The following is a 14,359-nucleotide window of genomic DNA, read 5'->3' as shown; positions in this document are numbered from 1 at the left end:
ACCCATCCATATCTCCCCTCTGCTGGAGATGCTACCAAGTAGATAGCACATTACGTTACACCTTTTGGGACTACCCCTCTCTGCAGAATTTCTGAACTACAGTCAAAACCATTATTCACAGGTGTGTCTCTTGCAGATGATTCAATGACCTATTTACTGCACTTCACTCCTTTATCAGTAAAGCATTGCAGAAACTCTCTTCTTAAAAATCTTTTCAGTGCAGCTAAGGCCTGTATACCAGCTATGTGGAAGAAATCGTCCCCACCCACTATTGAGCAGTGGCTGGATCGGGTGGCCGATATACAGTTAATGGAGCAACTAAGCTCTGATCTAAGAGAACAATCAGAAAAATACAAAATTTAGACCCCCTGGTTCTTATACAGGGATACTACTGTCATGGTTGACACCTAGACTGAGTGCCTTGGTGGGGAACTGTGGGGGCTGCTCCTCCCTTTCTCTCTCCCATTCTGCCCCCCTTTCCCCTACTTTTTTCTTCCTCTGGAATATCCATACCATTTTAATTTCCAACCTACCCTCCTATTCTTCCTCTGTGTGTCTCTTTTTTCCCCAGAAAATGGAAAATGAAAGATTAAGTGAGTCAGAGCATATGTACATATTAACAAATCATCTCCTCAGTGTGTATGGCAATAGTATGGTCTTTGTGACTTATGGTGGTAGTAAACCCTCACATATACTCTATACAGTCTCAGGTGATACATAGAGATGAAACAAACCCCATGCATAAGTTGTACCTGTTTATCTGTAGCCCTTTTTTCTCTACGGCAGTTCAAAGTGTAAAATTTCTACAGCTTGTCTGAGCTTTCAGAAAGCAAGGGGAGCTGAAATTACACTCTGCAGATCTCAGTGACAGCTGGTTAGAGGGAATGGACACACCTCCCTTCACGTATCACACAGGAACAGAGCTGAGGCTGTCAATGACAGGCTGTGTGCTAGAGCTCCCTCACCTCTTTATCTCTCAGTGTCAGGAAAACTTGTCAGAAGTGACTCATGATGATAGCAGATGAATGAGGCAGCAAAGAGAAATAACACTTAGTGCTCTGGACTGAGATAAACTCACACTATAGAAGGATATATTTTGTTCATATTTCATGTCATCACTTTAATGCTGTAACTAACAATAAATTATTTTGATAGTGAAAAGAACTATCATCGTTTCCATACAGTATATTGACAAAAGTATTGGGATGCCTGCCTTTACACACACATGAAATTTAATGGCATCCCAGTCTTCATCCGTAAACTTCAATATTGTGTTGGCGCACCCTTTGCAGCTATAACAGCTTCACGTCAGGCACTGATGTTGGACGAGAAGGCCTGGCTCGCAGTCTCCTCTCTAATTCATCCCAAAGGTGTTCTATCAGGTTGAGGTCAAGCCAGTCAAGTTTCTCCACCCCAAACTTGCTGATCCATGTCTTTATGGACCTTGCTTTGTACACTGGTGTGCAGTCATGTTGAAACAGGAAGGGGCCATCCCCAAAATGTTCCCACAGAGTTGGAAGCATCAAATTGTCCAAAATGTCTTGGTATGTTGATGCTTTAAGAATTCCCCTCACTGGAACTAAGTGGCTAAGCCCAATCTCTGAAAAACAACCCCACACAATAATCCCCCCTCCACCAAACTTTACACTTGCCACAATGCCAATGTCCATCGGATTGCCAGACAGAGAAGCGTGATTTGTCACTCCAGAGAACTTGTATCCACTGCTCTAGAGTCCATTGGCGGCGTGCTTTATAGTACTGCATCCAACACTTTGCATTGCACTTGGTGATGTAAGGCTTGGATGCAGCTGCTCGGCCATAGAAACCCATTCCATGAAGCTCTCTATCTATGCATTGTTGTTGTGCTAACCTGAAGGCCACATGAAGTTTGGAGGTCTGTTGCTATTGACTGCAGACAGTTGGGGGTTTATTTACTAAAGCTGGAGAGTCCAAAATCAGACTCCCTTCTGCATAGAAACCAATCAGCTTCTAACCTCAGCTTGTTCAATGAAGCTTTGGCAATGAAACCTGGAAGCTGATTGGTTTCTATGCAGAAGTGAGTCTGATTTTGCACTCTCCAGCTTTAGTAAATAAACCCCTTGGTGACTTCTGTACACTGTGCATTTCAGCATGAGGTGACCCACTCTGTAATTTTATGTGGTCTACCACTTCATGGTTGAGCTGCTGTTGTTCCCAGTTGCTTCCACTTTGTTATAATACTGCTAACAACTGACCATGGAATATTTAGTAGCAATTCATGGATGGACTTATTACACAGGTGGCAACCTATCACGATACCACACTTGAATTCACTGAGGTCCTGAGAGCGACCCTTTCTTTCACAAATGTTTGTAGAAGCAGTCTGCATGGCTAGGTGCTTGAATTTATACACCTGTGACCATGGAGGTGACTGGAACACCTGAATGCAATGATTTGGAGGTGTGTCCCAATACTTTTGGCAATATAGTGTATGCCTCTCAGGACGGAAAGGTATTTCTATGTTATTTTTTATGCACACTGAACTGTTCACATACTTTGGATTTTGTAACTGTTGTGTAATTATCTTTGATTCTTTGATATCTATGTAGTACAAATTTGTTTAGGAATTTCACAAACAAAATATGCAATGTATTGAGGGAAAAAATTCTGGATTCTAAATATAATTACAGTTTAGTATTATAAATGTATAGAGATCCTGTCTATGTCAGCAGCAGTCCCCAGCTTCACCATTGTCAACAATATGTGACAGCAGCAATTTCCAGTCCCACTGCTGTCATCAGAATGTGATGACTGTGCTCTCAGCCTCACCCTACGTAGAGATTTTTCAGCTCGATGGACAATTGTCTAAATGCCAGTAGACTGATAATGATCATCACCGGGGTTGGATAACTCTGCAGTTAACTGTTTAAATACATAAAAGATAGCTGCCACCATGTGTTTTAACAGAAACCCACACTGTTCACAGCATCTGTTGTTCCAGACAAGAAGATAGGACATGAAAACATGGTAGCATTTTTCAAAGACTCTTTCATTTCTGATTAGATCATTTAGAGAATCAGTTTAATGATTACATATATCATTTTGATGAAGAAGAAAGAAAAACAGTGCAAGAAAAATTTACAGAAAAGATATTGCAAAATAGACAACAGCAATAATTAAATAAATAGGATTAAAAGTGAAAAAACATAGCAAAGTTGGCCTGGTCTTTAATTCCAGCAGACTGCAATACCCTGCAGAGTAAGGGTCCATTCATACTATGTACATTGTTTCTGCATCTGATCAACCCCAGTCATTGCAAGGACACATAGACAAAACATGTTTTCTGCATAACCAATTTACACAACAACACTCATGTGGTGTTGAAATATGCAGACATGCTGCATTTTTCAACAACACATCAGTTGGCACCACAGGTCACCACATTATAATACACTGCAGTGCATATTTTTGAATGAAGTGTAACTTTGTACATTTTTACAAGTTAAAAAGCAACAAAAGTGTAACCAGTGCAATATGCTTAAACAGCACATTACCCCACCTCCTCACCTTTTGGAAAAATGGACACCAGCCCACATGCTAAAACTGAGCATTTTAGTATACAGCTAGTGTGAACAGGCTCTACCTCCAATCTGATGCATTAACGTCATTGGTTCTCATGAATGTCCCTTAGTAATCCCTCATAATTACAGTGGAGAATAAGAGCTCCAGCTGCCAAATGCGGAATCTTTTGCTGACCCTCCAAAGGGTGTAACTCAGCCAACCCTTACTCAATCAAGAGAGCTGAGGGGTGTGATGTAGGAAAGCTGAAGTGTTTTATTATATTTAAACAATCACTCCCTCAAACTAGTTTTTCTAACTATATTAATATTTCCAGATGAGGACATTTCACAATAAACATATTATTGATTAAAATAAATCATAATGTATTAGCCATTAAACATTATATTGATTGTATGCATATTCTCCTTAGAAGATGTAATGAGTCTCATCCATCTTCTGAACATTACAACATAGGCATGTTTGGTGCCTCCTTAGGCTACGTTCACACTAGCTTTGTGTGCAGGCGACAGAGAGACGTTTGGGAAGCGTTTTTACCGCTTCCCAAACGCCTTGGACAATTCTGCGCATTGCAGCACATGGTGCTGTTCTAACGGGAGCGTTAGCATCGCGTCGTGGCAAAAAGGATGCCTCTGGTCGAGTCAGGAGGCATTGAAGACTCCTATTCTAGTCTATGGTGCCGATCCTGCAAATGCCCGGCCGGCGTTTGCGGCACGGTTGCGATGCGGTAGTCCTGGACTGTTAGCAACTATTTTACACTAACCATGAACTGGCCCTGGCTTAATGGAGGTATACAACACCAAATTAATAACAGAAAACATTATAGCCTCTTCAGAGCTCTTTTACAGGTTTTATGCCATGGCAATTTTATGAAAGTGCTTAATTTGAAGTCATTTAGGCCTCTTAGACCCTGAATAAGTACTTTTTTTTTTTACTTCATCTGTTCAATCTGGTTGTTTTAGGTGGAGGTTATAAGAAATGCATCCGTTTCTGCCTGGTAATATAGGCACAAGTTAAAGCTGATTGTTTTGTCATTGGTGTTTGGAGAAACAAGGATGGCACTGTGTTCTCAACAAATCCCCACTTTCACCACTCAATGGTACTGTTTCTTAGACCTTTTTATCATCATGCTATTACCAAACTTAAAAATGTACCCCCTTCCTGATCAGGCCATTTTTTGTGTTACGGCGCTGCATTACTTTTACTGACAATTGCGCGGTCGTGCAACGCTGCACCCAAATTAAATTTATGTTTTTTCCATGAATAAAGCTTTCCTTTGGTGGTATTTGATCGTCTGTGCATTTTTCATTCTTTGACCTAAAAAAAAGAGACAATTTAGAGAAGAAAACAATATTTGTGACTTTTTGCTATTAAACGTGTTCAGTAAAAAAATGGAAAAAATCTAATTTTGTCATAAATTTAGGCCAAAATGTATTCTGCTGCATGTCTTTGCTAAAAAAAAATCTCAATACATGTAAATTAATTGGTTTATGTGAAAATTATAGTGTCTACAAATGGTGGTATAGATGCTGGAATTTTTTTTTCTTTTTCTAGTAATGGCGGCAATCAGCAACGTATAACGGGACTGCAACGGGCATTCTGACACTGGGGGAAACTGACTTGTTGTCACTGACATCCCCAGTGACATCAATACAGCGATCAGTTCTAATAAAAAGCACTGACACAATACTAATGGCACTGGACAGGAAGGGGTTACCATTTGAGGCGATCAAAGGGTTAACTGTGTACTGTGTGCTGTTTTACAGTAAGCTGTGTCTGTGCTTTCAACTGTAAGCACACTGCTTTGTATGGCTCTGCTATGCATATCCATACAAAGCAGTGTGCTGGAGCTGACAGGGGAGAGAACTGTATTGTTTACGTACAGTTCTCTCCCCCCATTGGGAATACTCGGATCCGGTGATTGACAGCTGAGACCGCGAATAGCGTCGCAGGTAGGGCGCGCACATGACTTGTGTGCATCCCCCTACCTGGAAATGCAAAATCACATATATATATGTGATTTTGCACACCCCTGCTGCCCTGTAGCAGCATTTCTGCTATAGGGCGGTGGGACAGCGATTAAACATACAGTAGGTGAGCTTTCAGAATAAATAAATATACAGACATAATCTATATACAGTAAGATATTCTAGGTGAAATCTAATGGGAACAAGAAAAAGTGTGTGTGTGTGTGTGTGTGTGTGGGGGGAGGGGATTTTACAGTTACATAACATGCCAAAAATACATTAAATGTATGTTGTTGAAACATACAACAACATGGTCTGGAGACAGGGCCTCTTTAGTGATCATAGTCCATGTTGTTGTCTAAAGATGTGATGGAAATATAAATTCTAAACATGAACAGTTTTCTTTTATGTAAGACAAATTCATTGTTCCCTTGCACTGATCTTTGTAGGATGCCTACTCCTACGCAGAATAGTAATGATAGTGATTTTGTGCTATTTGTAAATTATCTGAATGACTGTGGAATGATTGGGACCCAAACCTTTAGAAATTTGTTTAACCTTTTCCAATCTTACAGATTTCTGCAACTTTTTGATGTCCTTTAAAATCATAAACTCTATGTTCTATCATCATGCTATTGAACCTGAATAACCAGGGTCACAAAAAGATTGTGTTCTGATAACTTTATGCAGCTCATACATGTAATGTATATGTAGTAGTATAATATAATAACACAATGTTTGCATGCAAACCAGACCATCCAGAAATAGTTGGCTGCTTTACCCCTGGCAGTGTGTGTCTCCAGCTTTTGTTATTGCTATGTTTGTTAGACAACTAGATCTGTACATTTCTTAAAAAAACATAAAGGCATGTGCCTTCAGATAAATGATATACTGGTGACACATATAGTATGAAAGTATGACTAAAGGAAAATGTTGTTTTTTTACTTTTGGATAGAGTGGAGAGGGATTGGGACAGGTGTGTATTGCTCTGTCTGTGCCCCCGTTAGGGAGATTCACCCTGCTTACCATTATCATTGAAATTGAAAGTAAAAGAATATTCCAAATTTTGGTTCATCCCCGGAACAGTAATATATGTGAAATCTTTCAATGAGGATACTAGTTCTGGTGACCTGGGAGCCCCAAAGGATTCCATTGATTTGCAGGGATTTTCTCTCACTTCTTGTTTTGGCTACTGGACAGGAAGTGAAAGGGAAATCTCCCCAATGGACACATGGCAAAAAAAAAATAAAACTTACCTTAGTCTATCCAAAATTACAAGAAAAAAAGTTTTGCCTATAGTTCTTCTTTGACAACATGTAATTATCAGACAAAAGTGAAAAAGTGGTCGTTTTAAGCAGAACTCTGTTATACAGTAAATAGTAAGCAACCAAAGATAAATTATGATTTATTCTGATTTTATATATGGCTAGGTTGGTTATCCCTAAACACCTAAATAGAATGCTATTTCTACATTATTGGACATGACTTAAAAAGAAGTAGAAAATATTAACTTTGCAAAGTAAATGCTCACTCAGCTTAATGGTGTAAACTAAGGTAAGGCAAAGTTCACCTTGAATACCTAGTTGTTTATCGGGAAATAAAAAAAGTTGCATGATTCTTGCAATTTCTACCTTATTGGACATGACTTAAAAAGAAGTAGAACATATTCACTTTGCAAAATAAATGCTCACTCAGCTTAATGGTGTAAACTGAGGTAAGGTAAAGTTCATCTTGAATACCTAGTTGTGTAACGGGAAATAAAATAAGATGCCTGATTTTTGCATGCACATTAATGGATGATTAAAGTAAACACAGCTTCATTCAAGCTAAATGACCATTCATTTTATAATGTGAAAACACTGTATCCCTCTTGTTAATCAATGACTTCTACTGGAATGCCTGACTCAAAATATTCTCATTTCAACATGTCATTGTCTTGGCAGTTTGTGCATTTTTTAGTAATTATAATACAACGTAAAATATTTGGTGTGTTTCTTTGTAAGTGTGACTCTATTTATTATAAGTTAGGTAAATTACATTATAGGCACCATTACAATTTTTTTTTACTGTAAAAAGTCCTGTAGTTAGAAATTGGCAACAACACAAGCAATTACAAGTGTAATTTGTGCAATGCTTACACTCTGTAGATGTGAATGATGAGACCTGTCAAATACTAAATATCCTCAATATATCAACTTGCACTCACTACTACAGTGAAAACACGGTGAAAAACTGCTTCCAAGCACAGGTGAAAAGCACAGGTCAAATAGAAATGTTGTGCAGTTCTGTACTGTATACTGTCAATCTGTCAGCATGGAAGAAATGGATAGTTCTACAGACAGATTAGTCCTCACCCCCCCTTTCTAAGATTTGCCTGTGTGAGTCCTAATATTTTGAGCAGGCTGTGTAATTCAACCATCAAGGCACATCAAGCAATTCACTCTATTTACATTTTGCAATAAATAAACATGCATAAACTGAGAAAATGTTGTAATACTTTTAGACTAGCAAATGTGAAAATCTTTAATGATTAAAATCACAATCTCCTATTTTAAAACTAACTTTTTTTTTATAGATTGTACAAATATTGGAAGAACTCGCAACGTATAGTTTGCTTACAGAAAAGTATTTGAAAATGTTACCTTTGACTTTCAGACAGGTAAAGTTCAATACCAGTGGCATATAAGATATATGTACCTTCGTGTTTTACAAAAATCCTGCTATTTTTGGCCTCCAGTCAGCCAAACCTTGATATAATTATTTTTTTAAACTGTGTCTGTGTTCTCATCTCCCCCGTATGCTTTAAACCACTAGAACCATAAAAGAGCATGCTTCTTAAAAGTGTCACATCCTTCATAGATAACTTTCTCAAAAGGAATTAGCTTATATAACCACTTGCAAACTGCTCTATTGCAGAACTACGACTACAGCGTGGTTGTCCAGTTCTGGGAGGGTGCCCTATGACTTCCTCCCAGAATGCTCCCTCCTGAGCGCCCCCAGCAGCACGCACCCGGTGATCTCCATGATCGCCGTGTCCTACGGACACAGCTGATCATGTGATGAGGTAAAAGGCCACTCACAGTGGCCTTTTACCACATGAACAGCTGTGTCCAATGACACAGCAATCACCGAGTAAATACAGTGTCACAGCACAAGGAAAGTACTGCTGATAACAAGCAACTATAACAAAGATGATCAGTGCCCAGCAAGGCCACCCACCAGTGCCCAGCAGTGCCACCCATCAGTGCCACCCAGTCAGTGCTGTCAGTCAGTGCCACTAGTTAGGGCTGCCCATCAGTGTCACTCATCAGTGCCACCTATCAGTGCCCTTCAGTGCCCATCAGTGCAGCCTATCTGTGCCCATCAAGGCTGCCTATCCGTGCCACCTCATCAGTGCCCATCAGCATCCATTAGTGCTGCCTATCAGTGCCCATCAGTGCTGAATATCAGTGCAGCCTCATCAACGCACATCAGTGAAGGAGAAAAATTACCTGTTTGCTAAATTTTAAAATAGAAACAAAGAAAAACGTTTTTTTTTTAAATTGTTTGCTATTTTTTTGTTTATAATGCAAATAATAAAACACACAGTGGAAATTTAATACCACCAAAAGAAAGCTCATTTGTGTGAAAAAAATTATAAAAATTTCATATGGGTACAGTGTTGCATGACCACGCAATTGTCATTCATAGTGTGGGAGGGCTGAAAGCTGAAAATTGGCCTGGGCACGAAGGCGGTAAAAGTGCTCGGTAGGCAAGTGGTTAATTCAGCAATCCAGTGCTCCAATGAGGGTGGTATGCTGGAGACCCATCTAATAATTGCCACTGTACATACCACAAATAAAGAAGTTACAAAATTCAAGTGTATGAATCTGAAAAGGGAGAGGAAAAGTATCCTTATATACAAGTGAGGTGGGTATTGTTAAATTGTACCCTAAACACCTGAATATTCTTGCTGGGCATTTTATCCCAATATCTTAAGAGTTTAGGGCATTTCTATAGTAGGTGAATGATGTCACCTTGTGGAGAGTCACATACAACACAATTGCCTACCCTATGCAAAAATTTAAGTTTATGATATATGATAAATTTAGTTAGCTTGCTTGTGGAGGACAATGACATTTGGGTCATAGAATTCCTCCAAAAATTCATCTATTTCTGTTTACCATTGTGATCTGCAGCAAAGAGGCAATGGACCCATGGATTTGTGCAGTAAGTAGACATATATTAAGGAGATTAAACCTTTGCTAGGCGATGCAGAAAGGAGGCCATCTAATAGCTCTATATCTGCAAATGTCAGGCTTGTAAACCCAAATTGCTATCTCATCACATGACATAATTAGAGATACTGGTAGAAGGTTTATTTCCCCAAAGAGAATTTTGATTGTAAACATGAAAATGGTTTTAAATTGAAAGTTGCAAAGAGCTGTTGGAATGTAAGTACACAAGTGGCTTTCCAATTCTGAAACCCCTGAAACTTAGCCACTACAGGCATAAATTAATTTCCCCATATGGCCATTAGTCTGCACATTCCCTTTTTGTTTAGTGGTTTTCCACACCTTTCCATTAACATTACTGTAGGACAACTAGATGTTTGTTAAATATACACTTGGATTTCAAGTAGATATAGTGGATGCCACCCAAAAAAAGCTGAAGTATCTGATATAAGGAAGACACTTTCAATTCCCATTCACCATCATGTTGCGTCCGTGATGCTACAAAGTACATTTGAGGATTCAGAAACAAGAGTCCACCTAGGTCTTTATTGGTACTGTAGGGTCTCCAACCAAATTCTAGGTTGTCTTTTCTTCCAAATTAGGTCTTAGAAGAGACTGATCATTTGTTTGAAAAATGTAAATGGGATCTGGGTGAGTGGATTTTGAAGTATAGGAGTTATGGTAACCATAATACACCACATGTCATCTCAAAGTATGTATCATGGAAATTAAACTTAGTTTTAGAAAATCAACAACTACAGAATAAATATGGATACCAAAGTATGTTATTTCTTGTGCTACTTTTACATGGGAGACAGGGTCTATTGGCTTCTGGGAGTGGGTCTATTGTCAGTAATATTGACTTATCCCAGTTGACAAGTAGACGTGAGCATTTACCAAATGATTCTATGTGGTCCATAGCCATAGTTAATGGAGTCTTCCAGTTTCTGATAAGCCCTGGCCTGTAGACCCCCACAGCCAATTAAGGGTTGCTGGGAAGAGGTCCTTGTCCCTGTTGCATCTTCCTTTCCATGTTGAGGGCATGTGGCCTGATATGGTTCAGGAGGGGGGGCCACATACCCATCCCCCCACCTTTCCTGGCCAGCCTGACTGCATGCTCATTTACAGTTTTAGTATGACCTCACATTTTTTTGCTTCTTTTCTTGGCGTTTCCTTTAAAGTGGTTGTGAATATACATTATTATAGACACTTTCTAATACAGTTATACCTATGCAAGCACCATAACTGTTTTTGCTTAGTTAAAGAAATTATATTTCTTACCTTTTTTACAAAGTTAAAATGTGACCATGCATCTTTTCTTCCTAATAGTGAGGAGGGGGGAGTGAGGTTACAAAACACAGTGCAGAAACACAGTGTGCCTGTATTTATTCAGCCTGAGGCAAAATGCAGGGTGCGCTTGAACATGGGGTGTGTTCGAGAGGTAGGCTATGATTGGGAATGGTTGCGTGTTAGAGGTAGGCTGTGATTGGGAAGGGGGTGTGGTGGTTGAACAAACTACCCAATACAGTCAAGCTGTGTGACTGCATCATGTCCTGTACCTCTGAAGGATGAAAACTGACCACACAAGCAAAGATCAGCTTGGGTGCTTTATGTGGTCAATTTTGAACAAGGAAGAAAGGTGACTAGTAGGATCAACCAGGTGCTTCAGATTAAAGATTGATATAGACTATAATTTATAAAATACACATATGTAAACAAACACATATTAAAAAACAAGTATTTAGGGTAACACACTTTAAAATCAGTACTGGGACCAAAGAGTCTGGTATGGATTTTCTATGTGTTTTGAAGAGGACTCTAGCCAGATTTATTTCATTCTGACACTGTACTAATGACTCTGGGCAGGAAGGGGTTAATATCTGGAGCGATCAAAGGGTTAAAAGTGTGTTGTATTGTGCTTACACTGTGTGCTGTTTTACTAGAGAGACATGCTGTGCAGAGAAAGAGAAAGTAGCATGTCCATGCTGACAGGAGAGAGATCTGTGTTGTTTATACACAGATCGCTCCCCTCTCAGTTTTAGCGGCAATCACCAAGTACCGGTCAAGAATCGCTGGCCAGGACCCTGTGATTTACATCCTCTGCAACCAATGTCAGGGTGGGTAGGGCGGCATGTGCGCGCCCCCTACCCGGAAATGCAAAATCACGTATATTTACATGATTTTGTGCAGAGCGGCCGCCCCGTAGCAGTATATCTGCTATAGGGCGGTAGGTAAGCGGTTAAAAATGAGCTACACACCATAGGAATAGAAATGCTATCATGTGCAGAATTATGTCAATACAAGAACATTTTCCTGGCCTTATTAAGAAACATTGGTTACTTGAATTCAACAGATGTGTTTATATACAGAAAAATACAAGAGCTTGTAGAGCTGTATTAACAGTATACCTAGTCAATTTAGGCATACCATTCCATAATAGGAAAAGAACAGTAAAGGAGTTCCAGACCTACTATGTATTAGAGAGACAGTCAACTATAAAAAATATAGAAAAGAAAACATTAAGATATAGGAGAGAAGAGAAAGAGGTCAGCACTCCATGGCCTCAGTATTCCAGGTGAATCCAGTGTACATGAATGTTTGTCATTAACCATCACCCAATGAAGTTTGCATTTTACAAAATTCATAGAGATGGTTGATCATTGATGGTATCTTCCAAATGTTGAGGGCATGTGGGTAATGAGGGCATGTGGATTATGAGTCAGTAGGGGGCACACTTTCCCTCCACTTCCTGGTCAGGCAGGCTGCATGCCTGGATAAACGTGCACCATGGATTCCCCATGCTATTGGTTTTTTTTCTGTCCTTATCCAGTGGCCCCTGATCCATTTTTTTCTTAAAAGGACACTTTTTAAAACAATGTTTATTGTCCATTTAGGAAAAAAAGGGTGTGGTTCCCCTCAAAATCCCTACAAGTCACTTTTTGCTGGAGTACATTGACGCACGAGACTCTGTCACTGTGAGAATGTAGGAAAATGTGACACAGGATTCGCATTTAGGGTGAATGCAACGTTCCAGAAAAGTGTTTCTGGGCAGAGAAAGCTGTGGTTTTGGCTTTCTCTGGATTCTGCAGCTCTAGACCGGAACATTTAATGCTGTCTGAGTTTTGCTAGGTGTCGTTATATACTCAGCTCTGAGACTGCACCCAGTGGGGGAAACTGAAGGTCTCATTAAGGGATCAGAGGTCCCAGCCAAAAACCAATAGATAGAGGTCTCAGTGCCTGGTGTCAGGTCAGCTCCTATCGAGGTGTCAGGAGAGTCCCAGTCCATAGGCCAGAGGTGGGTTATACAGCAGGGTGTTGTGACTAAAGGCTAGAGAGCAAAGCATTTAGGAGAGCTGGACAACACCATCAGGGAGACTGGTAAGAGGTGTAGGGTAATACTGCAATTGAAGTTGAGTGAACTTTTGAGCCAGGTGGCTTGGCATTTTCCAGTGTTTGCCTTTTTTTCTGAAGCTGGAGAAGATCCCCTGTGTGGGAAGTCATTCATTTTTGCTTTCTTTTAAATAAAAGTGGGCTACTGAGCCCTTTAGAATAGCTCCCATCTACCATGGACTCACTAAATTAGCACATCTACCACAAGAGCTAACCACCCCATGTCACATTGGGAACACGACTACACATGCAAGTTTAAATCAACCCCCATGCATGTTATTTGAAGTAATTATCTATGTTTAATTATGCTCTTTATGCCACACTAAAAGACCTGCTCTTTGCTGAACTATATTTTAAAAATGATTTTGCATTGGTACAAGGAATTACAAGATTAGGCTCCCCAATATTTCAGTGGGGATTGGGCTCTATGTTTGGGGTTTGTGGAATTCCCTAGATTCAGTGAATGTCCAGTGAACTGAACTTGACTCTGTTTGCTTATCCCTAATAGCCATTAAGGAATACAGCTAATTTAAGTTAATGGCTTTAATTATTTAATCAGCAGTGAGTTTCATTAATACTGTATGAAATTGGTCTAATTTAGGTATATGGGATGTGGTTTCTGGTGTCTTCTTATTAAAAATCTCTGTAATTCTTATAAAATAAGATTTGGGTTCTCAGATAGCTTGCCTTCCGGTCTACGTCTGATGTCACTTTGGCTGACGTTTTTCGTCATTTCCGACTTTGATCTTTTGACAAAGTCGGAAATGACAAAATGCGTCAGAAGTAACGTCAGACGTAGACCAGAAGTTGTGTGGCAGCCATCTTGGATGAGGGCTGGAATAGAGGGACAACGCTGATGTACACCATTTGTTTGTAAGTGCTTTTTATGTCAGTAAACCGCTGGTTTAAAATGTTATTACATGATGTATGCCTACATGTTTTGACCCATATACTGCTATCGGTGGGATTAATGGGAGCAATGCTGGTCGGGAGGAGTGGTTCTGTCCAAGGCTATCTGCCTAATGTACTCTGGTAAGGTGCATGGTTTGAGAGGTGGTGGATCGCTTTTCTTACTGGTGGTTGCTTCTTCACTGGTGGTCATATTCTTGAAAAGAGTGGAGCACTGGTGAGCATGATATTGATGGACAGACAGTATTACACTATGTACAAAAAAAAATTTTTTTGGAGGGTTTAACCATCTTTGGAAGGAGGAATTCACGTATTGAGGAT

The 14,359-nt window shown here is 39.7% G+C and overlaps 1 protein-coding gene across 4 annotated transcripts in view; it reads left to right on the top strand.

The window, feature by feature from the left end:
* DOK6 (docking protein 6) overlaps nt 1-14,359 on the top strand; it is a 723,957-nt gene that overhangs the window by 137,231 nt on the left and 572,367 nt on the right. Inside the window, exon 3 of one of the 4 annotated variants that reach the window (XM_089664045.1) lies at nt 8,101-8,184. The exons of the other annotated variants lie outside the window; for them this stretch is intronic. Coding sequence (XP_089520171.1) covers nt 8,161-8,184 — 24 coding nt within the window. The 5' untranslated portion in view covers nt 8,101-8,160. The remainder of the gene's footprint in view (nt 1-8,100; nt 8,185-14,359) is intronic. 4 annotated transcript variants of the gene reach the window in all.

Source organism: Staurois parvus, unplaced genomic scaffold (genome assembly GCF_062004578.1).
Source record: "Staurois parvus isolate SC_StPar_1 unplaced genomic scaffold, SC_StPar_1.0 ptg000045l, whole genome shotgun sequence".
NCBI lineage: Eukaryota > Metazoa > Chordata > Amphibia > Anura > Ranidae > Staurois > Staurois parvus.
The sequence above is the reverse complement of the archived record's forward strand: the minus strand, read 5'-3'. Positions and strand labels throughout refer to the sequence as shown.